Raw genomic sequence first — 27456 nt, forward strand, 5'->3', positions numbered from 1 at the left:
TGCAGAAAGCTGCACTTGGCCCAGCCTGGGGAGTCATTTCAGGAACAGGGCATTGAGCTTGGGTGAGCCAAGGGCTCTCCACACTTTCCAGGGGGAGAGGGGCCTGAGTTGAAACTGTTTGCATGTGTAAAGGAGCACAGTGTAAGGTGGCAGTTCATCAGATCCCTTGTTCTCAGGCCTGGGAAGCAGTTGAGGACCCTTAGAGCAGGTGGAAGGGCTGGGCTCTTAGGGACAAGGAGGGTCCCTGCTGGAAATCAGGGGGAATGCCAAAGAGTCCTGTCTCCCATGTTAAGATAGGCTGAAGAAGGCACAGCTCACAGCACCAAGTCTCTCTCTCCTATTGAGATGTTAAAGCAATGCCCCTCACCAAGGTAAGCCACCCAGAAGAGTGCCAGAGAGAAATCCAGAATCAATTCTCCACCTATGTCAACATTCAAATTAGAAAAATTGAGCCATTAAAAGCATCAGGTGCTGGAAGAAAATGAAAACCATGCACGTCAATCCCAAACATTTATTACAACTACTGTCTCTAATAATTACAATGGAATTGGAATTCCTACTGAAACTAACAGTTGCTATAGAAAAATAATAATATTTTACCTAAACAGCAATGCCACCAGAATCGCATGGCAACAGCACACCAGTGTAGAAACCACGTCAGTATTTGATGAGGAAAACACATTGGCACCAGAAGTCATGGATGGCCATTTGAACTCAATTCTGAAAGGAACAGAGAAATACTCAAACTTATTCCCTTCCCTCTGGCTATAGAAGGGGTCACAGCTGCTCTCCCCAAATGGAGGCAAAGGGAGCAAATTCATCCTCCCTCCTCTGCTGCAAGGAGGGGTTTTACAGAGCCAGAGCAAACACAGAAGGAAAAGCCAGGGCAGGGTGGGCTGCCTTCATGAGGAAGGAAGCACAAAGGAAGGGATTCCCTCTTCCTCCTTGGATGCTGGTAGCATAAGAACTGTCCTTGGCTTACTAAACCTGGCCAAGGAAGATCAGGCTGATGCCCCATAACTACAGACTCTTCCTCATGGCTGGGTTTTCATCTCCCACATGTAAATATCAGTACCAGGCACAAACAGCAGAGAGAATCATGTGGACGGGCTCTCCCCTGAGCAGAGCTCCGCACGAAACCTCCTGTCCTGAAGGACTATCCACAGCTACTTATTCCAGCCCACACTCTGCCAGGCTCCACTGAAAGGATTGCATTTAGCTTTTAGTGTATAAATAAGTGTTCTGATAAATAATTAATAGTAGCTGCTGGCCGTAAAAGAGGCGGCTGTTTGGAAAGTTAAAGCAGTCTGTCATGAAATATGCACCCACCTCCTCTGTGCTCTACTTCCAGGGGCTGTTTCAGCCAACATCTTGTCCTCTTCCATGGGACCATATTGTGCAAGGAGGAGGCCAGAGCTCAAGTTCCAGACCCTCAGGGTATTCTTGAATTTAATCTCTCTCCCTGGGGTATAGATCTCCCCCTAAAGCACCAGAAGGGAGGGCAGGTGGTCAGTGATTCACAGACAAATGTTTGGAAATGAGAGGAAAGTGCACTCTTCTAGGCTTCTGGGTAAGATACAGAAATTAGACTTATTGATCACATTTGATTTTAAAGCCCTCAGAGCTTCTCAGGGTTTTTTAGTTTAAACCAAAAAAAGCAGGGCCCTCTGCCTTGATATTTTACCAGACTACCTGCACTCCACCCTCCTAAATAGCCGGTGTAACTATAGGGCATTTTTATTCATTACTACTCTGTAGACCGTATTTGGGGTGCAATTTTAAATGGCTCCACTCACTACTCTACCCTCTTAGAGTCCTGCTGTTTAGAGTGGAACTGTGCATCAGCATCCTGGTGAATTAATCTCCTGCAAAAGGGCATGGTACCATTATTTGTACCTCAAAAATCACAGTTAAAGACAAAGAGAACTCTGTGATATCCAACATGCACTCAGCCAACAGAGTGAGCCATGCATGCCTCCAAACACCTGACAGGCTCCCATCAGACTAACTCCCCATCAGCCTTGGTGCAAGCTCCATGGGCCTGCATCAACCACAGACAATCATTCTGCACACTCAGATTTTTAACTGAAGGGCCTCCCAAATGGCTTTCTCCCCAATGGAAAAAAATATTGTCTTCAGGCAGAAAATAAATTCCCTATGTATATGTTACCTTAAACTGAGCTTTATGGATTACAAGATATTGTGTCAAATGATGGAACATAATTTTGTCAGCCGCTTCCATAACCCAGAAAGCCAGGCTGGATTTCCCTGATCACAATACACCCTGGAGACTGTTATTGAAAACCAAATGGAGTTATGCACTCAGCCCCCAGGAGAGGAGACAGGGATGTAAAGATAATTCCAGCCTGATTCAGGGGCAGTATGTTCAGAAAGACTGACAACCATTTGGATTTTTTTTTTTTATTCCACACTCTGACCCTTCAGCAATCAGTTAATGCCTCAGTAGTTCAATAGACAGAGATTTTTCACGAAATCAAGAGGTTAATCAAAGCCTCTCTATTCCATCACAGAGCTCTAATTGTATTAGTTCTAGTTCCAGTCTCTGAGCTGAGCGTGACTCAACAAAAAAAATCTCTTGAATTCCCAAGCAGGACCCTTATCCTACGAGTGGCATTTCCAAATTGAACGTCATCTAGACAAAACAAAGAATAGATCTTTCAAAAGGAAACATTTGTTTGTATTTTGAACCAAGAGCAAAACAGTATCTATAGGTCGCAGATGACACACCAGAAATCTCTACAGAGATCTTTCATTTGGCTGACAAAGTGGCTCCTCTCAGAAAAACCCCATAAAGCAGTGGCAGGAATAAACACAAAGGAATTTAACCAGGTACAACAAAAAAAGAAGAAATAGGAAGCAAGCACAGCAAACACATTTGCCTGCACACGAAAGCATGAATTTTGCACTGGCTTTCCCAAATGCACACTTTGCAATATCCCTGCTATACACATCTGAACCAAACATAAATAATCTTGGAGCATTTTACAGCTAATGCCCATGTAAAGGTAGAAAAGACTAGTATTCTCTCAACAAAGACAGAGAAAATGAAATACTGAAAAAAATCATTGGCCTCCAGAGGGCAAAGCATGATAGTAAGCAGAGACAGAAATCAAAGGTTCTACTCCCTGCCTTATCTTTTAACCATAAAGCATTTTTCCTCTTGATAGGCAAACAGTACTCTGCCAGTCATTTCAAGGTAAGAATTTCAATTTGTGTTAATCATCTTGCATAAAACTTCCTCTGTCTTGTCTGCAACACTTAAGTACAGGGAAAGTCTCTTGGATATTGTAGTAGTTTTGTTACATGACCACATTTCTCTGCCTAGATTAGTTTTACTGACAGCAGTCGTGTGCAGCCCTAAGTGGTCCCCATAAAAAGCTCATCTTGCTTGCAAAGAACTGGTACTAAGACTCCAAATTTTCTTGGAGGACTGCCTAAAACCTAGTCTAGAACTAAGACTAGGAAGAGAAAGGAGAAATACTATAAACTTAACTTGCTGCTCCCCCAACTACCATGCAACAAAAGCAGTGCTAAATACAAGTATTTATGAGCAAGGTGGAAGAGACTGAATTTTCCTCTTTAGAAGCTGTTTGGAAGTTGAAGAAGCACTCACACACACACCAAAAAAAAAAAAAAAAAAAGAGGCACACGTGGAGGGTCACCCTGCTTCATACTCTCCTTGCATCATTTTGCTGGGAAGCCACTACTTGCCAAGCCCTGCCAGGCTGTCACCAGGACTGGTGGCTTGAATGATGATCCAGCCCACACATCTGCTCTGATCACAGACTGGTGGGACCAAGCTCTCTGTCTTCTCCCTCTTTTTCTACCAAATCCTCTCAACAATGACCAATGAGTACAAAGATAGGGATAGGGGACTCCAGCAGAAATTACTCAAAGAGTAAATAAAGAGAAGCTGTTATAATGAGAACTAATGTACACAGAGCTTGAAAACTGTGTCTGACTGGCTGGAACCGGGCTTGAGCAAACTCAGAATAAAGCCCTGTTTAAATTTCATGTGGCAAACGTGCTGTATGAAAGATTTAAGTACAAAGTCTTTGTTATCTGGGTTTAAATAGACTTCCTCTGCAGTAGCAATAGATCACTACTATGTGACAGCAGTAGTCCCTCTGAAATAAGTTAGTGGCCTCCTTTTAATTCCTAGCACAGATGTGACCACATCTGACTTGCTCACGAATAGTCCCTGTGACAGGATACAGACAGCACAAAGCATGTTATTCAGAAATATATTGGCGCTGGTAAAAGAGTGGACACATTTTAATTATCTCACATGGTGGCAAACATTTTTAGCTCCCAGAAAAGCAATAGGACAACAGAAAGTGTGGGAAACAATTAAGTACTGAAAAAAAAAAGGCATCAAGACCAAATAGTTCAGCTTCTAACAGGCTGTTCCAGAGCCTGGGAATAGATGTCTTTTTTTTTTTTTTTGTGAAAGAAACCTCCAAAAAGTAAAGCTTTAGTAATCACCCACACACCTGTAATCCTTGGTAAATTTTCAAAATCAATACAGAAAATCTGCCGTTACTTGGTTGCTAATAGAACTATAAAAAAGGGGTTTAGCAATTTTTTTTAATGGCTTAGCTTGTCTACCCAATCAAGCAACACGTACAGAGTTTGGCTACTGCATTGATTGACTTTTAGGAGTCCTAGTTAGGCAGCCATTCTACTGCACAAATGTTGTGTCTCAGCTGAGTTCACAGCACAAATCATTCTGTTGGAACTGGATAGCTAATTGACAGCCTTAGGAAAGGGGAAAACAGTACCAGAATAGATGGATTGTAATAAAACATCTGATACAGCATCTCACAAAAGTTTTATTTGAAGAGTTAAATGAATTCAAATTGGCTTCCATTGGAGCATTAAACTATGAATTGAAAAGTGATGAAGAGCCATTAACCAAGCCAGAGCAGGAGATTTGCTGCATCAGGTCAGGAGAATGTTTTGTGGGCTGCCTCAGAGCAACGTGCAAAGCCTGCTTTTATTCACCTCCTTTCCCCTGGGCTGGGGCACTGACGCCGTGGTGATTGCACCTGCCCTCTCCAGTAATCCCACCAGGAAAGCAAAGCAAGGTCCCAGTCCTGCAGGGCACACACATCTGTGATGGCAGCCCCAATTCCCTGCCCTGGCATTTTGGTTCTGTCATTGTGGCTGTGGCAGTAAGCTGCTGCCCTTCAGATCATCTCTCAACACCACCTTCTCAGCCTTTTGCTGTCCTACACACATCAAGAAACAGCTGCTGAAGGGCATTATGCAAGGGGCTGTTTCCAGCTCAGCCATGGGGTGTCTGAGTGACCTTGGGAAAGTCAGGCTTGCACCCTTTAATGCTGTTCAGCTTTTTGAATTTTTGGTGAGTTATTGGTGAGAAGTGGTAGATCTTAATACCATCACTCATGCAAGAGGGGCACATTTATTAGGAACTGCATTGAGAAGGTGTATTTAAAATAATCATTAAACTATTTTAAGTCTGGCATCAGAGTTAAGATGTTTTGCCTGTGACATCAAAACATCATGTATATTGTGATAATTTTGGTTCCACCACACAACATCTGGAGCAGCTCAGATGGTGAGTGTGGTCACTAACACTTATCTGCTGCGATGACCATTAGAGTCACTCTGTCAAAAACCAGAAAATACATGTATAGGTTCTCTCTTCATGCATGGCTCTCCTCAGACTACACCTTAATTACTGATTTCTGGGAGCTTCCATTCCTGACACTGCAGAGAAAGCCCGAGTCAGAGACTCCTGAGGAAATATTGCAACCACTCGTTATGTTCAGAAATACCAATGCGTTAGAGAGCCACAGACGATGCCATTTGCAGGAAGCCTCACTGAAACATCCCAGATGGGATATTTGTGGGCTTTCTGGGTGGTCCCAATGACCGTGGGACTGCTGCAAGTTAATGGGTCAGAAGAAGGAAGCGGTGAGGCTGAACATCAGGCAACACTCACCACAAGGGTGGTCTGGCTAAGTCTTAAAACACATTCCTGCAAGGAGCTAAGCCACATGAACTGTCACAGTTGGGCTGGGGAACCAAAGGATGTGCATATGCACAGGTGTGCACACGTGTGAGAAGATCCCTATGGGCAAAACTCATCTGCAAATCACCCTCCAACCACTGCTCCGCCAGGGAGCCTTTTCACCACCTTCTGAAATCATCTGGAAAAGTTTAAAGCCAAAGAGAAATTAAAGTCAGAAGAGTCAAACAGCTCCCTTCCAAGTATTGTTTCACGCTAAAAATCGCACCAGCTTTCATCAAGTGCACAAGGTGAAGTATTTCAAACTCTTTGCTTTATATTCATTGACTATTGACTTCACCCTCTGGCATCATTTAGCTTTCTGAAATCACACAAGATTACATGTGCAATATAGACTTGATCAAACGGCTGAAAATACCGAAAAATTGGGGGTTTAACTTACACATGATTAGGCATTGAAAAGAAACAAAAGAGGTGAAAGTACTGGGCAGCCTCTCCACTCAGAAATGATAAAATGCGAGTCAAAGGTCTGCAACAGCCCTTATCAGCTGAAAAGATGGCCTTCTCCTAGGTAAAAAGAGTTTTCTAATACCTTGTGATCAGCTATGAGAAGCTGGTACCAACACCCCACTAAAGCAAAACCATATTTACAAACACAAAACACCTCGCAGCTTGGTTAAGTTTAAAAAAAAAAAAAAATTCACTTTCAAGGAGGATGTAAGTTTTGTGAGCTCAGCCAAAACTCCTGGAAACTTTTCTGAGTGAAAGAAAAGAAAAATGCTCTTTTTCTCCTTCTGCAGTGAACAGAAACCCTGAATTTTTGCAAATGGTCACCAGGAGTCATTTATCACTCAAATCAGGCTGCTTGTTTCTGTAATGAATGAGGAGTCCCATGCAAGGAGCAGCAAGGCAGCTGTCATAATTCATTGGGCTGGCAGTAAATGACAGGAGTCATACAAGCTTAGAAAGAAAAGAAAAAGGAAAGGCTTTACATTAGGTTTTTAGCCTAAAGGGAAGTTTTATATATAGACAATAAAGACATTCTGACTTCTGATTAATGGCAGAATAAGGAAGGGAAAGCTCTGGCCTGCCTCCAGGTGAATTGCTCCCAGCAGTGCACTGTGCTGCAGGCAGGGGATTGGGAATGGCCACAGTGCTGTGGAACAGTGAGGGTCCTGCTGCTCTGCTGGGCACGGACACGCTCTGAACCCGCTGCAGATGTCAAGTCCATTACCTCCATCCTCAGGGTGAGCCAGCAGAGCTGATGGCTTCATATCAATATTTCTACTTCTCACAAGCTCAAAGATCCTCTGCCTACCCATGATCAGAGGTAAGAGGAGCTCCCCCAGCCCACACACCAAGTGTGCTGGCTCAGGCATCCAGCCCTGGGGGAAGCTGTGCCCGTGGGAGCTGGCCCACGAGGAGCCAGCTTTAATTCCTGCTGCACAGCCAACACATGGCATTAACAGGGGGCTGCTTCTCTTGCCTGTCGTGCCATCGGTTTTAAATAGTCACGTCCTAATCTCCCAATCAATCATCTTCACAATCAGCACGCTTTAGTCATCCATCAAATGCGCTTCTGCGGGCAAGCAGGAAGTGTTATTTAGAAAGGAGGCAGCAATTTTTAAACCTCCATTTTTCTTCAGCTGCCTGATTTAAAGAAAAATTAGAGTCCCTGCAGATGTGTCTGACATCACAACAGAGTCGGACTGCAGCGTTCTGCTCTTGCTGGGCAAAGGCCCCACATGGAGGAAATCAAGTGAATGGACCAGATCTACTGAATGACCAACTCTGGATGAGTGCACCCTTGATTCCTCAACCAACTTTGGCCATTACCTCCCTGAAGAGTCAGTGAATGCTCATCAGTGACCACAGGAACACAGGACCTCAAATATCAGCTACCAAAATTAAACTCCATAAAGTAACACTAATTATGAAATACAGCCTATTTTCATGTTGTTCAAATTGATCTAGCACAGGAACTCTCTGAAGATAGTTGAATTCTGGAGTGAATGTAAAGCTGTTGAACTTTAGGGAGGAGAGTTTCAAAGGCACAAATGGCACTTAACTTCCAATTATGCCTTGGAGAAAGTCCCACTAATGGCTAATTTAGCTGATTTATTTTCATAACCTTTAATTACTTCACACCATTCTTTTTTTTACTGAACAGTATAATCAGTTCAACAGAGCAGTTGAGAAACAATGTGCAGACTGAAAAAGGTCCATCCCAATGCTAGGTTTCCTTATGCAGGTTTAAATTCTTTATCAATTTTATGTAATTATATATCTCAATAAGTGGTAATATTTGCACTTAATTACGTCTACATACAACATATAGTAGATAACATGAAATCTAATTATTAATATTTTATCTCAATGAGATTTTACCAATGTTATTGGGAGGAACTAGTTAGGGGTGAAGACCATCGTTTTGTTTTGACTAGTACAAAGTCAGGGGCTTCTCCTGTTTTACTAACACAAGTTGTAATATTCGTAAAGTTTTTTATTTTGACAGCTTGGAATACCAGTACCCAGGAGATCCAGCAGGGCCAAACACTGAGGGAAAACTGTGCCATTTCAGGTCTTCTCACAAGCTATTCCCTTGTGCCACAGGTGGAGGCTGGAACATTAGCAAAGCATCCAGCGTGATCCAGCGGCACATTTCCTTGAGCAGAACTCCTGGCTTTTATTTAAACATCGGAGTCTTAATTAAGGTGTTTTAAGTGCCCTGGGGATTTCTGAAGCCTTCTGGCGGGAGCGTGGCCGCAGGCAGGGCCGTGTGCTGGGGAGCGAGGGGAGACCCGGTGCTGCCTCGGAAAAGCAAGAAGCGATTGCCCTCTAGTGCCCAAAGCAGGCCGAGAATGCGCAGCCCGGGGAGGGGGGAGTTCAAGATTCTTTCCCAGTTACCTGCTTCTCTCTTGCTGGCCGACCAGGCGTTTTGCAGTCAGCACTTTTGGGGGAGGACACATGACCCAGCCCGGGAGGCTGCCCCTCCCACGGAGAGCAGGAGTCCTGATCTGATAAACCCCCAAGTGAGTTCTCAATGTCATCCAAACTCCAACATCGTCTTGCAGAGGATGCTTCACTCGATCCAGTGTGATCTTTTGAAGGAATCTTAATTGGAGGTTTAAAAAGAGGTGAAATCCCAGCAAGCAGACAATTGTAGAACAAGGGAAGCACCAAAGCAGAGCAAATACTCTTAAGATTATCAGGATGACTTCAATTTCCTGGTGGTAGCTGCGATTTCTCTAACATTTGTTCTGTCACATGAGAAATGAGTAAATGCAGATGAGGTTTCCTATTTCTGTCCCTACCTCGCTTCCCTCTTGGCCAGTTGTGTGACACAGCAGACTCATTATTGCAACAGCCCACAATCCAGGGGTATCAATATCTCCTTCCAAGCTTCCAACTGAGGAAAGCAAATCAGAGAAGAGCTTGAACCTGCCAGAGTCACAAATGGTCTCAGAAAACAACTCGTTCTTTCTAAATGCTTTTTACAAGCATTTTCCACTTTTAGGTGCAAACCTTAAGATGAAAGAATAGTTTTCAGAACACAAGTCAAAAGTGTAATCTGAGTTAATGGAAGAGGACACGTCAACTGGGAAGGATCTGCCTGGAAAAAGCCTTTCTTCCCTGCAGTTCCAAAATCATTCATTGTTTACTGTCTCACATTGTTCCAATAGACAAACAATATCAATAATTCACAAAGATGTTAATTCCTGCTTAAGTCCATAGAGCAGCACGGGCTATTTATTTACTTAGCTTTGACTGTCTCTGAATCATAGGGTTTACTGTTATCAATGGCAATTTCTCCTGAACTCAGGCAGAACTGCCAGGAATTGCACAAGGGCTTCAGAGCAGTGAGGTTTAAGCACCTCGTACTTCATCCATACAGGGGCAGAGCAGAGGCGAGGGCTTCAGCCAGAGGTGTCATGGACCAGCACACACACCATCTACTTGCCCACCTAGCACTAAAACAGCTTCCTTGAAGTGCTTCTCCTTCTACACAGCACCTGCCATTGATCCCTGATGGAGGCAGAGCCAAGCACAGCAGCACTCTGGCGTTGCAGCAGCCTGCTCATTGACTTGGAAAATCCCCACAGAATCTTTATTGTTCCTAAACTGGACCATGAACTCTGATCACTCCAAGTGCAGAATGGAAACTGGAGAGAAAGCTCTACAAATCACTCCTCAAACTCCTGTCGTGTGTCTCACTTTGGTCACATGAGTTTTCCAACCCAACAGAGAATTTAACCCTTATGCAGTTTGAATTTGATGTAGAATATGGTCCCAGATTTATCAAAGATTCACTTTGTCCAATTTTTGCCCCTACAATCTTCCATTGCTCCCAGCTGCAATAGCAACGACGCATCTTAGATCCGAAAAGCAGATAAGGAGATGCACATCCTCAACAAGTTTTCTTCAGAGTTCATTTCTGTATCCTAAGAACACGGGGGAGCTGTTTAATGCAGCTTATCTTAATGCACCAAGAAAGCAAGTGACACTGAGTGCTCCTTGAACTACTCAGAAACTTCCCTCTTTACTCACATTACCAGTACCAATCACCAGCCTTATTAATGTGTGGTTTTAATTGCTTTATGGATTTTGTTTTACTTACTGTTCTTTTACTTCTTGTTGCAGATAATGTTAAGAGTCCTCTTCATTGATTATTGGCAGCTGCTGCTTTCTGAGAAAACCTCTTCCAATTTGTCTCTCCGGATCCTTTGACTTCCCGCTCCGACAGCCTTACAGCCTCCCCGAACGCCTCATAAATGCACTGCAATGGTCACATGAACACCTTGGAAGGGGAACCTCTGCAACTCCTCATTCCCATGGCACATTAGGAGGAGCACCTGGAAGAGTCCAGCTAAGTCCAGCAGGAGCTGGAAGCCCCGCCAAAGATGAATCTCATCGGGAAGCTCCGCAGGAGCTTCCGAACGCTGGTCATTCTCCTGGCCACCTTCTGCTTGGCAAGTATTGTCATCTCTGCCTATTTCCTCTACACTGGCTACAAGCAGGAAATGGCCCTCGTGGAAAGCACAGGGCAAGCAGAGTGCGAGGACCTCAAACTTCTGCCCTACAGGTCTGCGGAGCTGAGAACGCCTAAGCCGATTGATCCCTCTAGGACTGATCCCACTGTGCTCCTGTTTGTGGAAAGCCAGTACTCCCAGCTGGGGCAAGAAATCATTGCCATCCTCGAGTCCAGCAAGTTTCAGTACCACATGGTCATTGCACCGGCCAAGGGGGACATTCCCCCTCTCACAGACAACGGGAGAGGGAAGTACACCATCGTTATATACGAGAACATTTTAAAGTACGTGTCCATGGACTCGTGGAATAGAGAGCTTCTGGAAAAATACTGTGTGGAATACAGTGTTAGCATAATTGGTTTTCATAAAGCCAACGAGAACAGCTCCCCCAGCAGCAGACTGAAAGGGCTGCCGTTGCAGCTGTACAACAACGTGGCCCTCCGAGACTGCGTGGTGAACCCTCGCTCGCCCCTGCTGCGCATCACCAAAGCGCCCAGGGTGGAGCAGGGCCCCTTGCCCGGCCAGGACTGGACAGTGTTCCAGTTCAACCACTCCACCTACCAGCCCGTGCTGCTGAGCGAGCTGCAGCCCGCCAGGCCCACCCCCGCCACGCTGCCCCGCGCTGCTCTCTATGCAACCGTCATCCAGGACCTGGGCCTGCACGACGGCATCCAGAGAGTCCTCTTTGGGAACAACCTGACCTTCTGGCTCCACAAGCTCATCTTCATCGACGCCATCTCCTTCCTGTCGGGAAAGAAGCTGACGCTCTCCTTGGAGAGGTACATCCTGGTGGACATCGACGACATCTTCGTGGGGAAGGAGGGCACGAGGATGAACGTCAACGATGTGAAGGTAAGGCAAGAACTGGGGGATACCATTGCAGACATGTGCGTGTGCTAGTGGGTGTTTAAAAGCACACAAAGCTTGAAAAAGCTGCGCGGCTCTTTTTCCTGGTAAGGGCTGGAAGTGCGCAAGTGCAGCCAGCAGATACATAAACCACAACCTGAGATTAAAAGCTATTTTCCTCACATACATGCAGAGATGCACTTATGGATGTGTGTATGTAGGGGCATACACATGTATGTTGCACATATATAGTATCTTCTAGAGGCCCGTTCTCTAGTATTTCTCTCACTATTGCTGTAAAGTAGTAGCCAGAACAGTACAAGACAGTTGCCTTTTTAAACCTCACCATCACTGAATTTTAAAAAGTCCAAAAAGAGCAAAAGGAAAAAAAGAGCCTGAAGAAGTCACAGCCCCAGCATGACTTCTAAGAGTTAGCAAGATAATTTTCATTACTAGACTAGCAGGTAAGCATTTAAAGTTACCAGTTACAGGGTGGAAGCACAGCATGCACTTGAGCAAGTGACATAGCCATCTGACAGAGTGAAAGGCCCACAGACTACTCACTGGGGGCTCTTCTACACTTATTTTCCTGATTTGTTGTATCCAGGGACACCATTAAATTTGTTCAGAGTAATTCTCAAAGATGTGTGCGACTTGGAAAGAATAGACAGAGCTCAACGGCATGACAGTTATTTCTTGTCATTTTTCACATGTGGGAATCATAGTCAGAGATTAATTGAATCCCTGAGCATGCAATATCACATTCTCCAGCCTTTATTCTGGAGGGTTTTTCCTGTAAATACCCAATGCTTTCAGGAACAATAAGCAAGCCTTTTGTTTTTAAAAGCAGATTTCTATTTAATTTCTAAACCCTTATTTCCATTTCTACAATTTCTATATTCATCTGCCTCCTCTCCAGACAACTGGGGTATCCAAATACCCAGCAAGAGCAGTAGTCTCACATACAATTGAAACAATTTTGCACATCAGAACACTTGGGCTAATTCCATTAGCCAGACCAGGTGTATGAATGCTCATCAGGGCTGATTCTGAGCACCGAGCACTTGGAGTGCCTGGTGCCTTTGAGATCCGAGCACTGCACACAAGCCCAGCAATCAAGTGCTCTCTCTGGAAATACGTGGGGAAATGCTCTGAGCAAGGGCTCGTATACAAGGGGAAATTCACTCCAAAAGCACTTGTGAAACAAGTTTTTCAGCAATAGCTTCCTGCCTGCACCTTTTTGAGAGTGTCTTTCTGACATGGTTTGCTGCACTTAGGAAGCCTGTTACTGTTCCACAGTTTTTAAAGAGCCCACACTGCCAGCAGAGCAGTGTCCACACAGGGACACTTGGAGATTCAGAGCTGAGCTCTCACTGTAATCACCTCATTATGCAGGAAAAAGCCCAAGTCACCCCCATTACTATCCAGCAGTCAACAACAGTGCCAGTCAAACCTTTCTAGCTGTGCTTGGCACAGCAGCCATGCTTCTGTGCTCATTATAGGAGACACAGCAGAGAACTCCACATCCAGGGGCTGCAGTAAGAGCTGGATGCTGTTAAAAACATTCAGAATTATATTTATGTGCTGCTTGTCTTTATCCATCTGAAAACCAACCAGTCCACACTGCTGAATATCTAGACAATAACAAGAAAAAACATCTCCTGGTATTCAGACCTTTTTAATTCTTTTTTTTTTTCAAGCAATGCATGGTGAGCCTTCTTCCATTCATTATGTTTAAGTCAGGGTACAAAGGGAAGCTCTCCTTTTTCCCACATTTCTCCGGTGCCAAATTAGCAGCCCACTTTCCTCACAAAAACACCAGAAGTGCCACTCACAGGATAAATCCCCTCCTCACCTCACACAAGTCATCACACCACAAACACCAACCACAGGGAGAAATCTTCTGCAGGCACTGGCTCTGAACCAGCCTTCCCCTCAAGCTCTCTTTTGGGGACAATGAAAAGTTTATCTCCCCTTTTTAGGTGAATGTTTCACACATAAATCCACCCTGCAACTTGAGCACCCACAGACACTCTGCCCTCAGCATTATGGATTTCATTTCAAACCTGGCAGAGATTTGTTCCTCAAGGTGTCTCACAAACGCTTGCTACACAAATCAATCTGTTCCTACAGACTGGACATTCCCAGCATACATTAACCCACAGAACAGAATCCTATTAATGAGCATAACACTGAAAGCAGAGTGCACTTTGGTTAGTTTACAGAAAAGGGTAATTACAGCCAGTTAGAGAACAATCTCCCAAGTCACTGGGGAAGGAGGCAATTAAGAACCAGCAGACCTGCCTTCACCCTGCACTGCACAGCAGCTTTGCTTGAGAGGCAAAAATAACTACTTAGGAGGCTGATATTTCAGTGATGGCAAAGCCTTGCCCTGCCTTTGGGAGGAGGAGCTGCGGCTGCTCACAGAGAGCAGAGATTTAGGGACTCTCTGCTAGGCTCTCTAAAGGTGCCATGCCCACCCAAATCCCTCAGGAATGCTTTAATGGCCAGCCAGTCTCCTGATAACAATATTGGCATGTAGCAGTAATCAAACAAGTCAACCTGTGTCTGTGTAATTACTTCCTGCAACCCAAATGTTCTTATTCCCTCACAAAGCCATTTCTCAATTAGCTGCCTCAGGGAGAGAGATAGATATATATAGACACACACACTCACTTTTACAAAAGGTGGCATCAGCTACAGAAACAGAGATTAGAGAACAGGGTTATTATGGGCTCTGTTTACCACAGAAGATTTCCTAGTCCCTGGTGTTGAAGAAGTTGTGCAAGGTCATGTCTGGCTAAGTAATTAACAGGAACTCAGCAGAGCCACAGAAAGCTGTTTTTCCCAGCTTTGTGGAGTTCTATCTTGAGCCTAGCCAGCCTCTGCAAATGAATTTCTCCCTTTCCTGCCTGCCAATATATTATCTCAGTGCTTGATTTTCAAAGGCAAAAGAATTCTTCGGTTAATTTGCAGAAACAGTGAATTTGTGTTCTTGTAAATGATACTGGTTTCTCAGCCACATGAGTCCAGTATCACTGCCATCAGTGATTAGGCAAAAAAACCCTGGAAATGTCTTTTTATCTGGGAGAGCCACACAGAAAAAACACAAAGCTTTCACCTTTAAAGTTTGTTTTTAACTGAGCACAAAGAGGTCTGCATTACCCAAACAAGGAGTAAGAACTTGCTGAAGTATTGCTGTTTTTTCTGTTGCCACAGTATGAGGCAGTACAGTATTTACTCACCCAGGAAGAGCTCCATGCAGCACCAGGGCTTTTCCAGCACCTTTCACAAATACACCTCCTATTGTTAACTCAAAAGCCCGGCAAGAGTGCTGTGAAAGCTAAGGCATTTACCCTTTAACAAAAAAAAACAAATAAAAAACTACCTCAAATGACACAAAAATCCATAGCTTTTCACTTTGTACCCTCCTCTCAGTTCTAGGATTTAGACTGCAACACAACTTCTTCTGTGTGAAGTCAGGAAGTACCTGTTCCCCTCTCTTCTCCCACTCTCCCAGCTGGAGCTGATGAGATAATCAAGGAGAAATTGCCTGTCCCAGCACCACCATATCCCAGAGCACCCTTCTCTAAAAGCTCCATTTCCCCTTTCTGTAACCCCTCTAATTGTCACTATAGGGATGGAAGGATCCTGGGACTTTCTGGGCTGCAATAAAATGATGGAGCCATGCCTGGCAATGCCCTTTGTGTTAGTGCTGACTGCAGGCCTCCCTTCTCTCCCTGCAGCCCATCTGCCTTCTCCTGCTGCCTCCCCCTCCGAGCTCCAGTCCACTTCCTTCAGTGGAAATAATAGCTTGTATCTGACACCCCCTCACTGCCACAGTCTGCACTTTGTCTTTGACCTTCACCATCATTAAAATGCCTGGAACACTTAAAGCCTGTGATTTCTGGCTCACTTTAGTGTTTTCAAGACAAAAACCATCTTGGAGTTGCATCTTTCCTGGCAATTCCAAATTAAAAAGTACTGGCACAGCAGGGAGCTGAGCTCCACCACTCCATCTCCCCAGCATATGATTATCTCTGATTTTTGTGCAAGGACAGCTGCTTTCAGGTGCAACTACTGGAAATGCCTGGGCTGCAGCACCAGGCATGGCAGAATGGTCAGTTCTGAGATAAAACAGTCACCCTCAAAACCTTTCAATAATAATAAGCCCCTTCCAGTAAAGTAACCATGGCCACGGCCAGCCCAGGGAGAAGCTGAGCACAGGAACCCAGAGCAGAGCCAAGCGTTAGTCCCTGAGGCTGCATGGCACTTCTGTCACCTTCTGAAGCACAGGAGAGTGACACTGAAGAACACAATGGAGTCTGCAGCTCCCACTTTTGGACAGTCTTAAAGTCCTTAAAAATGAATTCAAAAAGCAGCTGAGAGGCATTACATGAAAACTTTAATTTTTTTTTTTTTAATGGGAGTGCCTGCTCCATTCTGCTTCATCAGAGATGACAGTTAATTCAATATTTTCCTTGTTCAGGTCTCTTGAATCACCCAATTCTTTCTATAATAATTTGAGTGTTGAACACCGCTCAAGTGCCTTGTCAAGACACATCAGAATGTTTCATACTTCTTTTGTTTCAACAGGGCCTGTTCTTTCATTCAGAAATTCAGTAGCAGTGTAGTTAAAAACCACAATTCCCTTGCCACCAGCAGAACCTGTATTCTTCTCCTTGGCAGCCTGATGGATCGACTGTCTATCCAAGGAGCCTCCCCGAATTCTAATAGATTTGGGGTTCTCTCATCTGCCAGCTTCCCACTCAAAATTAGGTGGTCTTCACAGTGTTTTATAGAGTCTTGCCAGAAAACACATCCTGGTGGCTCAAATTTTCTACCTCTTGAATTTATTGAACAATTATCTCCCTAGCAAGATTTTCCTATGTTGGAAAACTCACTTGGTATTCTTCTGTCCCGGAGAGCACACTGGTTTTTGTCCTTCATTCTGGCTACAAGAGCTCAAGAGAACTTCTTTTTGAAAAACATTTTAAAATTTGATGTTTTAAAAAACGTCACAATACATTTTTTTATATAGATATAGCAGGTCTTCCAGGTCAAATTCAGATTTCTGGTGCTCACATCTTGTGCCTAGCTGACTTGTGTCACTGACTGGTGGCACATTCCTCTTCTACACTTGCACTGATTTCCTGGATTTGTACTTATTTCTTGAATTCTTTCTCCAAAATAATTCTGAAGTCATAGGTTATGTCAAAATGGAATATATTTCCAGGATACACGTGGTACACTCTTTAATTTAGCCTCACTTAGGGAATCCATAGGAGCCAAAAAACACATCTGCTTAATGTCAACCCCTCAAGAGACCTGCATTAACCTGAGCTTTAAAACAACACATATTAGTTAAAAAGGAGCCCCAGCAGTTGTTTCCTGCACAGAAAACAACACTCAGAAATGATGGAATGGCCCTGTAGAAGGGCCAGGCAGTGCAGACTGCAAGAGCAGTCATAATTATTGCCTTAAAAGCACTTGAAGCAGCAATAAACACATTAGCAGGAGCCCATCCGTAATGCAGCTCCTTCAGGAGCAGCGTTACTTAAGTGACTTTAAATAAGCCTTTGTCATCCAAATGGGAGCAGGAGGAACACTTAGAGCAAAAGCTCAATTTAGCCCTCTTGGCATTATTCAAATGATGTGCAAGTGGCAGTGCCCAGGAAAAGGGTGGGTACAGGGAGGGATGGACAAACTGGTGAGGAACTGAGAAAATCCCCAAGAGAAAAGGAGAAATTTGAGACTTCAATTGCTTAGCAATAATTAACCAAGCGTTTTCTGTCAACCTCTGTGTCACAATGAAGTATAATACCAAATATTTGACTATGGCTGGCTTCAAATCCTTAGACATATCCATCCACCCCTATAGCATTGTATACATATCCTCACAGAAATCACATCTTGTGGTCTTTGTCTTTTCCATGAATATGGCCAAAGATCCCTTCAGTTACTGCTTTTACTTCCAGTGTTCTACACCTCCACCTGTCTTCTTTCCATCCAGGCAGAAAAAAACCCAACGAAGTATTACTGAGTTTTTTCACCCCAGGGGAAATTCTAATATAAGACTATTTAGTAATTTAACTTTGTCATTTTGTGTCAACAAAATTCCTCATGTTAAATAGGGTAACTTATAACTTAAATAGTCGCACCCATTTTAGACATAATATCTTAAGATATTAAGTCAAGAATTCCTCTCCAGAAGTGTCAGGGAAAAAACAAAACCATTTTTATTTCATTTCATTAAGAATTTAATTTTCAATATTTGCCAGAAAATTAAAGGACAAGCTAATAACAATTTCCTACAAGCCAGTGTATTAGTTAAAACACTTCATGGCCTTCTTTAGGAAATAAAGCCATGGATCAAGTATTTTTTTCCCCTTGAGAAGCCCAAATTTTAAATGTCCTTTACCAAGCCATGACAATTTCTCTAAATGTTTGTAAGCCTTACTCTTTGCTGTGTTTCTGTTCTTTCTGCTAATTACCAGCACTCTTAGTCTGCTGTTCCCATTTTTCCTCCAGACAACACCCAAACACAAGTGGGATCTGTGGTGTGGCACACACTCCGCTCCTCTGGCACATCACATCCCTGCTATTTTTAAGATTTCTGATAGGAAAAGACTGAAACCCTTACCTCAGTGTTTAATTTTTTAATTGATGGTGTTATTTAATTGGTATTTGAGCATCCAGTTTTAAAAAACCACAAATGATACCTATTAAAACTAATACCACCTTCCTAATACTCTCTGACCAAGGTATGGAAAAACTCAGAGTGTTAGAGGTTAGGATTTTAATTTTCCTTCCATCGTACTTGTTTAGCCATTTATTCTTATACTTATAAAATGGGAGGAAAACCCTGCCAAAATGGCAAAGTGACAAGGCAGAGGAAAAGGAAGTTTATATTCCTGTTACTTGATCAACCTGGATTGCTCCACTAAAACAGCTTTCGGTGGCAAAATGTTGATTTATGAAAGGCAGAATGTTTCACTGGAATGTGATTCAAACAAAATTGTGTTCTGCCAGCTCATCTGCTCTGGCAGACTAAAGGAAAAGGGGGCAGTTTGTAGAATATTAAAAAAAATTAAATTCCAAAGATCATAATTAAATGTAGCTTTGGAATTGCTGATCTTCCAGAAATTAAAAAATGCAAGTAATTCACACTTTGCTGAGACACTCCTTTAATACAAGAATTTCCCAGGAAATGGATATTTCAGGTTTTGGCTGCCTCTTCATTACACTTAAAAGACAGAATTATTAATGTAGCTTTTACATTACATATTAAATCTAAAATACCAACTCTGAGGCAATTCATAAAAATTGTCTCAGTATTCCACTTGAACTGCTGGGATTGAATCAGACTCAATTAAAACCATGGGCTTCAGGACCTGTGTGTTTTTCACCCCAAAACATCAGCCCTTCAAGTGAAAAATGGTATAAAAAATGATGGAATTCACATTTTTGACAGTAGACTCTATTTGCCTGCCTGGCCCAAACCTCATGAAATATTGGCTCTTCAAGCTGTCAGTGATTCTTGATAGCACAAGTGCTTTTCTTGCTGGAGACCCAATTGTTTTTAGAGGGCAGCAGGTTGTACCTGGGGAAAAGCAGCCTGGTGAAGAGCAGGACAAGGGAGCCAGGCTCCGGGGATGAGGATCAAAGTGTTTTGTGCATTTTCCAGTAATATTTAATCCCTGAGGGCCACAAGACTGGAGACCTCCTTTGGAATAACATTTACTGTAGGTTTTTCAACAAATTAACACAAATGCTTGGGAATTAATTGAATATACATGCATAAATAAGCATTAATCTGTATGAATCTATAATTAATAGAAATTAAATACTCTATAATCTTATTAATTGAGGAGTTGCAGGGACAAGTGTGAACTGCTGAGGCTATGCTCTGCGTGGGTAATAGTAAGAATAATAACAACAATAATGCATTACATTTAAAAAAATAGGTTCAGCTGCAGAATGTGAATTCTTTAATAAAAAAGCTCTGCATGTCTCTTCCTAGTAACATATCCCAAGATTTATGTGCATCATAAACAAACATGTCTGTGGTACTATAAAGTGTAATTCCTCTGTATTTGTTATTAGCAAAGGGAATATGGTTTCCCATATGCTTTCCCTCTTATTTCTGCTGTAACTGGGCACAGGCTGCCAGTACATTATCAGGAAACAAAACCCACCCATCCCTGCTGTAAATATTTCAAGGTGAGTGTTAAAGACCAGGGGGAATTTTGGGCAGGAAACCTGTGCCTGGAAAAACCTGTAGGATGCTTAAAGCCACCCTTCTGCTCTTCAACTGCTCAAAGCCAGCTGAGATTCCACCTACAGAAATATTCTGGATTATTCATTTCACTGGTGACCTAACACATGCTGAGCCCCAGCAGAGCAGAGAGGGGGCAAACAAGGGGGAATGCACAACTCAAAGGAGAGCATGAGGTGTAAAGGAGGTTTTCCACAACGGAAAAAGAGCGCCCAGTTTTTAGCTCTTTCTCATCTTACAGCTGCAAATTATTTCCAGGATCTGGATGTACACCTTGCCAAACAGCCCTGTTTGGCTAGCAGAGCATTACCCAAGCAAAGCCTGCTGCAGCAATTCAGTATTTGTGATTTCTAAACAGGTATTCCCATCTAAAATAAAATTATGGCATTATCCTTCAGCTATGAGAGTAATAGAATCTTTCACTTCAGAAATGAGTGGAAATTTAGTGTAACAACTATAATTAAAAGCTTGATAGTTTGCTGAACATATTTTTCCCAGTTTAATGATCCTGTGTTACATGAATTCATACTATACACTGCAAGTAGCTACAGTTTTCAACGGGAATATTTAGAGGGAAAAGTGCTGCCTTTAATGATTAAGATCAAAAGCAAGTAGATTTAAAAGTTAACAGCCTCAGTAATGCCACTTTCTGGCTGCCACCAAAATGCATATGAATGGCTCTGAACTAACAATCTGTTCCAAGCAAAAACCAAACCTTCCCAACTTTTCCATGCTGCTTTTGTTTTTAAGACAATGCTATGCAAGTATTCCATGTGCTGGTGAGATCAGCTCTCCTCCCTGTTCCCAAGTGCTGGAGACTATCACCACAAGGGTTCCCAACCAGCGTGCTCCTGTATGTGAGAACAGAGAAAAGCCACAAGCTTCTGCTGTTAGGAGACTTAGAAAAAGATCCCAAACCCTGGTTTTTCACTGGATTATCATTGCCACCCACCATTATTACTCCTGGGAGACATACTGCTCCTCTAGGGTCTGCTCAGGGAGCTTGGGAGCAGCTGGCTTGCTGTGGGCACTTACACAGAAGCACAGAATCATGAGGTTTGAAGAGACCTCTAAGATCATCGAGTCCAACATATGCCCTCACACCTCAACTAGACTGTAGCACCAAGGGCCATGTCCAGTCTGTTTTTAAAGACACCCAGAGATGGTGATTGTACCAGCACCCTGGGAAGGGCATTCCAGTACACAAGGCTAGGCTGGAAAAGCCATGTAGAAGGGCTTCCTGTTAGCACAAGTTTCCTTCCTAGGAAGTTACTGCAAGGACTGAAAGATTTCATCACTTTTCCACAATTACATTGCACCACTTGAATTTCTCAAGGGTGCAGGTTTGAGGTTTTTTTTGCCTGGTTCTATTCCAGAGTGATCTGAGGAACAGCAGTACTTCAGTTTGCTCTGAGTGCAATTTTCCCACTTATGAGAAAGGTGTGGTGATACCTTTGAACCTGAAACATTTCCTTCAACTGTTAAAGAGATTTCTTCTCAATTTTACCTGAAATCACCTAGCTTTATGAAGTAGCCTACTGGAACTTCTGAAATGGTTCATTTCAAATGTGCCAGCCACAGCTGGTGGTCTGGATTGATTTTGTTGGACAACATACTGGCCTTTCATGTTTCTGTTCAAGAGAACTGAGTAGAAATGTAAGATGGGCATTGCCACTTAACTTTGGATCTTCCAGCCTCCTCCTCTGGACAGCTCACTGTGCTGTCTTCATGCTGGGAAGGATAATAAAGCAGTGGTAAGCAGGAGGATTTTCTGGGATGGAGGGATTTTAAACCTGTCCTGGAGGACAATAAAGGCTTTAGCTCCCTCTGCTCTGAACCTGAAGGAGCAGGGGGTGGCAGAAGCTCTGTGATCTCTGGTAAAAGAGATGCAGTGTAAAGCAAGAACATTTGCCTTGAAATTCCCTTTTCATTGCACAGAAACATCCAATTCTAGTTATCAAAACCCTGAAGCCAGCTCCCTGGATAATGGAAGGCAGCATCACAAAGAAGGAAGAAAGGTCAGAGAAGTTAAGCTCTGCCAGACAAGTATCAAACATCTCAAAAATATTAAAAAGCAATACTTAATCCTAGTGGTCTTTAAAGCACACCCTTACTCATCAAGATTCTGCAAAATGAAAGTTTCACAATAACCAAGGAAACCAGTTCTCCAGACTTTCCTGGCTTCTGGTTTTTATGGAGAGGGTGGGCAATGGGCAGACTCACATAGGGAAAAGCCCCAAACACAAGGAGGCACTCTCTTAGAGCCACAGGACAGATCCATCCTTGTGCCAACATGCCCATCCTGAGACCTGAAGGACACAACTCAGTTCAGGATGTATCACCTGCTCCAATCTGTGATCGAATGTGAGCTGAAAAAAACCCCTTAATTCCCCACCACAAAGCATATACAGCAGGTAGTTTTTGAGCAGTAAATTTAAAGCAGGGATTTGACACTGCTGGCAGGTGCTCAGAATTTTGAGATAAATGTACATGATGAGAACTTGAAGGAAGTTTTATTTTTGTGACAAGTTATCCAAGTGAATGATTTCCAAGGGCAGTGGAGGAACAGAAAACCACTCTGATTAAACCTTAGTGGATCCAAGTCCATAAATTAAAGAAGATAAATAAGGTAGTCTCCATTAGTCTAGCCTTTAAATAATTTATAGCAACTGAGTACCCACCTGTAACAGGTTGTAGAGTTTATTTGTAATTCTTTTTTTTTTTTTGCTTAAGAAAACAAGTCTGGATTCTGGCACCAAAACACAAGAAAAAACAAATAGACAACTCCACCAAAGTGCAGTTGTTGGTGTTACTTTTCTTTTACCCTATACTTGCATTGTGCCAAAGAGAGACTTTGATCCTTTTTTTTTTGGGCATGGCCTAAGCATGACCTGAGCTAACTAATGACCAGTCTGGGTTTTACGTGGGTGACATGCAGCACAGTGACTGACACCAGCACAGTTTGCTGCCACAAGACCACTATGGCTCAACATGCATTTTTTTATTATTATGCTACTTTAGACCTTGATGCTGTCCCTGCAAAGCCTTGAGATTGTTTTGCCATTCAATTTGTATTTTAGGGATTCATTTCCTGATTGGTCAGAGCTGACATGAGGGCTCTGTCCCTGCCTTTTGGGCCTCTTTCTTGGGAGCTCTACAGTGGAATTAGAGAGAGACAAATCCCACCTGCCTTGTGCAGATTGGATATGGGGAAATAGAGCATCTCTTCTTTATTTCATGGGGCTGTTATGCTGGCCAGGCTGAACTGCAGCCACAGGGAGCAGAGCCACTGAAATTAAAACAAGCATTCCTGATCATGTTGTTTCAAAAACCAGACCAATAATCCTTCATCTCCCACTGGCAGATTGCCTTCCCCTGATTCCCCTGCCTGAAGAGCCTTTCTTCAAGAGATTTCTTTTGCTGGAAATGCTTAAGCTTCTGAAAAGTCAGAAATGATAAGAAATAATCTCTAAGCCCTTCGCTGCTCTGCTCCAAGTGCCACCAGCTCCTGTGCCTGCCGCACGGACCTGCAGGGAGGGATCCTGCTCAGCCCTGGGCTTGTGCCAGCAGGCTCCCCACAGCCCAGGGGATTGCCACCTGCTCTCTGCTTGGACACAGGCTGGCTTTTCCCCTCCCAGGACTTGTCAGCACATTTGGTTAGTATTCCTAGAAAATCCTTCAGCATCAGCGGTGATTGATACTGGAGACCCTCAGCGCTCTCCCAAACACACTGTAAATCTTCTCAGCGGGTAGGGCTGACACAGAGCAGCAATCACTGCTGGCAGGGAGCCACTGCAGCCCACTCCGTGCTCCTGCAGCTCCAGCAGCAGCTCCTGTGCGTGCTCCCAGCCGGGGCTAATGCCTTTGATCCTCCCCAGAATGGGAGCAATTGCCTTAACTCATCTGTGTGGCCCCAGTTAAAATAAACCCTGCTTCCTATTTATGGTCCCTGTTCTCCATTCATACTTTCTGCCCTGTTAGACTGTCCCCTTGCTGCTCATTTGAGCTTTTTGCTGCTAGATGCTTTTAACAAGGCCAGGAATTGCTTTTTCCAAGAAGAGAGACCGGATGATCACCATGGATATTTTTATGTATCTGTGCACCCACACTTGTGCCGTTGGTCAAGGTGCTCTCTGCCAGGCTATCTGTGTCACACTCAGCATCATCTCTCTTCTAATACTAAATGAAGAGCCACCTCCTGAGTTCTCAGGGATGTTATTCACCACTTAGTCATGAGTGAGTGGTAAATTTGCTGCAGTGTCCTCCAATTCATCTCCTTCAGCCGGAACTGGCCGAACCTCTACTGGGACACATGCACTCCTCTGGGTCAAATTAAATGCAGGGAGGCCCCTGACAGTTTTCTGACTTTAGGACAGAGTTACAACACAGGAGCAGAAATAGATCTGATAAACTGGGTATTCCATTCAAGAAGTAAAAAACTTTTTTTTTCTGTTTCCAATAAATATACTACAGAATTATGTGCAAATCATCACCTTTTTCTTGCTTCAAAAAACCCACCTATCCTGTCAGACCTCACACAAAGGCAGCCAACTCCAGGGAAATGCTGAACAGGCTCAAGTAATAGCTCTACAATAAAAAATAGATCTGCAGCCAGAGCTGGCTGTGTTCAGCCCCAGCTGAGAGCTCCCTGTTAATTATTTATATGGCACTATGGATTAGCAGGCTGCTTCACAGAAATAAAAGCACGAGGAAATGCAGTCCCAGCCCAGGAGAAGGCAGGGCCAAAGCCCTGGCTGTGCCCAGTGCTCTGCAGCCAGCACTGGGAGTGGCACCATTTGCAGGAAGGACTGGGTGAGAAGTGTCTCCAGCTCTATGAGGTTTGGCAGTTTCCCTCTGATCCAGGCCCTGCTATTCCAGTCAAGTTTGGCATAGGGTATAGGGCAAGTGATTTCAAAATCCCATTAAAGATTTTACTAACACCAACCCCTAAACTGCTTTCAAACTCTAGCCACTAAGTCAATAATGTGGATTCTTGCTAATTCCTACACTCTGGTATTATCTGCTGTAAGCATGGGAAGTGGGCTAAAATCCTCACCACACAGAAATCATCAACTCAGCTCTCCTGGGCTTATAAATTCCTCACCAAGTTGAGTTTTAACAAGTGCAGATACAGCCGAGTTGATTGTCCCCCTTATGACAGAAATTTATGCTCCAATCTGAAAGCTGAAAATAAGGAACTTAAAATCCCAGTATTACAGTGACCCCATCAGTAATGTCAGGCTAGACATCACTTTTTTACTGACAGCTTTCCTGTCAGAAAATAGCAGTGGCTAGTTATTTCACACCTTCCTTACAGTCATTACTATGATTTTAACTGCTTTGTGGTATTCCTATCAATTCCAATTCCACCGGCTTTGAAAATTGCCAAGACCACAGCAGGCTTAGTCAGATTTTTTTATCCTAGCATAGATTTCAGGGAGGAAGCAAGAGCAGGAAGAGGCAATCAAAAAATCACACCCTGACAGCAGCTGCTTGCAGCGCAGAGAAACATTGTTGAAAGTAGTCTTTGCTTTTTCTTTTTTCCTTCCAAAAAATTTCAGCTGGAAATTTAGAGTAAAAACTATTACTTGGTAGCCCAGACCAGCAGCAAATTGCAGCACAGAACAGCTTGGGAATAACCCTCAGGGCTGTGTAGCTGCACAAGCATTAAGGACAGATGTTCGGGACAAAAAAGAATAAATGCATTCAAAGACTTCTTGGTATTAATAACAAGTACGTGCCATAGAAGCCTGAGAAAACTGTCTGGAAGTGAAAAACAATTTTGGTTGGAAGGAATTTCTGGAGGTGATCTAATCTAAGCCCCAGCTCAAAGCAGAGGTAAATGTTCAAGTTATATATGTGCAAATACTTGCACGTATTTTCTGTCCACAGTACAGATAAATAAAAAGTATTGTGTATACAGTGAGCATATCCATATTTTATACACATACCAAAGAGCAGAAACCTGCAGCAGTGCAATCACTATCCAGCACTAGGATCTGCTCCCAAATGAATAATGACTTGGAGTACTGGCAGATAAGCCCATTTTTGACAAGATTCTCAGTCATATCCCTAAAAGATGATGGGACAGTGTAACCTTGGCCAGGCTCCCCTGGGAAGCCAGGCACTGGCACATCCTCCCGTGCCAGAAGCACTTCCTCAAACCAGTCTGTGCGAGTCACATAACTCAAGATGACAGCAAGTGACAGATACACTGCAAAGCAGGGATACCAGCTCCCCCTCCTTGCCTAGATCTCCTTCCAGACTGAGTGAGGAACTTGCTCCCCTGCCCTTCCCATTGTGCATCCTCACCAACAGCCTCTGCAGTAAATTGGGCTGGTGTTTCCTTGGCAGCTCTCCCTCATGGCATGCCCCAGAGCACCACAACCACACAGATCATGCCACGGACCTCCAAGATCTGGAGGTTTTGCTGCTTCCCAAAATTCACATTCATAGCATTGCCTCTGAGCAGGAGTCCTGACCAAATGCCAGGCTGTCTGCTCCACACTGGGGAAATATTCAGTCCTGCAAATCTTGCGCCCCTCCTGCGCTTTTCCTGCTGCTCTCAGTTTCTGGCAATGTCCCTGAGACACCCCTGAGTGTCAGGAGTTTGGTTCTGCTTTGCAGAAATAATGTTTAGAGGTGTCATAAAGACATTCTGACAGCTGCAGTTTTCAAGCTAAACAATGTCTACATCTCAGAGAATTTTGGGATTTTTCCTCCAAAACTAGACTAAGTTTTCACCAGCTGATCTCACAGACACTGATCCCTTCTCTCCCAAGAGTCCTTGTCTCTAATGCTGGTACCTGCTGTAGGAACAGAATGAAAGGCACATCAAACAATACTGGCTAATAGAATACTAGAAAAAGGACAAGGATCTGTGCATCAATTCCCATAATCAATCTTTTTTTGGTTTAACTGAAGTTTCAGGGATCACCAGTCCCTGTCTGTGCACTTGCACACACAAACCCACAGCTGCATGTACATCTCTCTCCCTAAAACAGCCCCAATACAGAGCCCCAAGACTTGCCTCACTTTCCCCAACAAAAAGATGAGATTCCATTGTGTTGGCTCAATCCATGTGGCATCTGCCCTCCTCACCCCAAACACTGCTGCCCATGCAAGGAAGAGCTCGTGCTTTAGCAGCTCTGTTGATCCACACAGACCTTGGGGTGGGGAGGAAAGCCTCTTTAATTACTTTGGCTGACTGTCAGGCTCTGCTTTGCCTTAACAATGTCTTCAGAAATCCAGTACTGCATTTTAGCACTGTTATCACTCAACTTAGA

At 43.6% G+C, this 27456-nt stretch overlaps 1 protein-coding gene across 1 annotated transcript in view; it reads left to right on the forward strand.

Moving 5' to 3' along the window:
* Positions 1 to 10917: 10917 nt before the first annotated feature.
* LOC311153138 (bifunctional heparan sulfate N-deacetylase/N-sulfotransferase 4) overlaps positions 10918 to 27456 on the forward strand; it is a gene marked incomplete at both ends in the record, with an annotated part of 50247 nt that continues 33708 nt past the window's right edge. Inside the window, one exon of the mRNA XM_084204747.1 lies at positions 10918 to 11898. Coding sequence (XP_084060873.1) covers positions 10918 to 11898 — 981 coding nt within the window. The remainder of the gene's footprint in view (positions 11899 to 27456) is intronic.

Source organism: Fringilla coelebs, assembly GCF_963513975.1.
Source record: "Fringilla coelebs genome assembly, chromosome: 4".
NCBI lineage: Eukaryota > Metazoa > Chordata > Aves > Passeriformes > Fringillidae > Fringilla > Fringilla coelebs.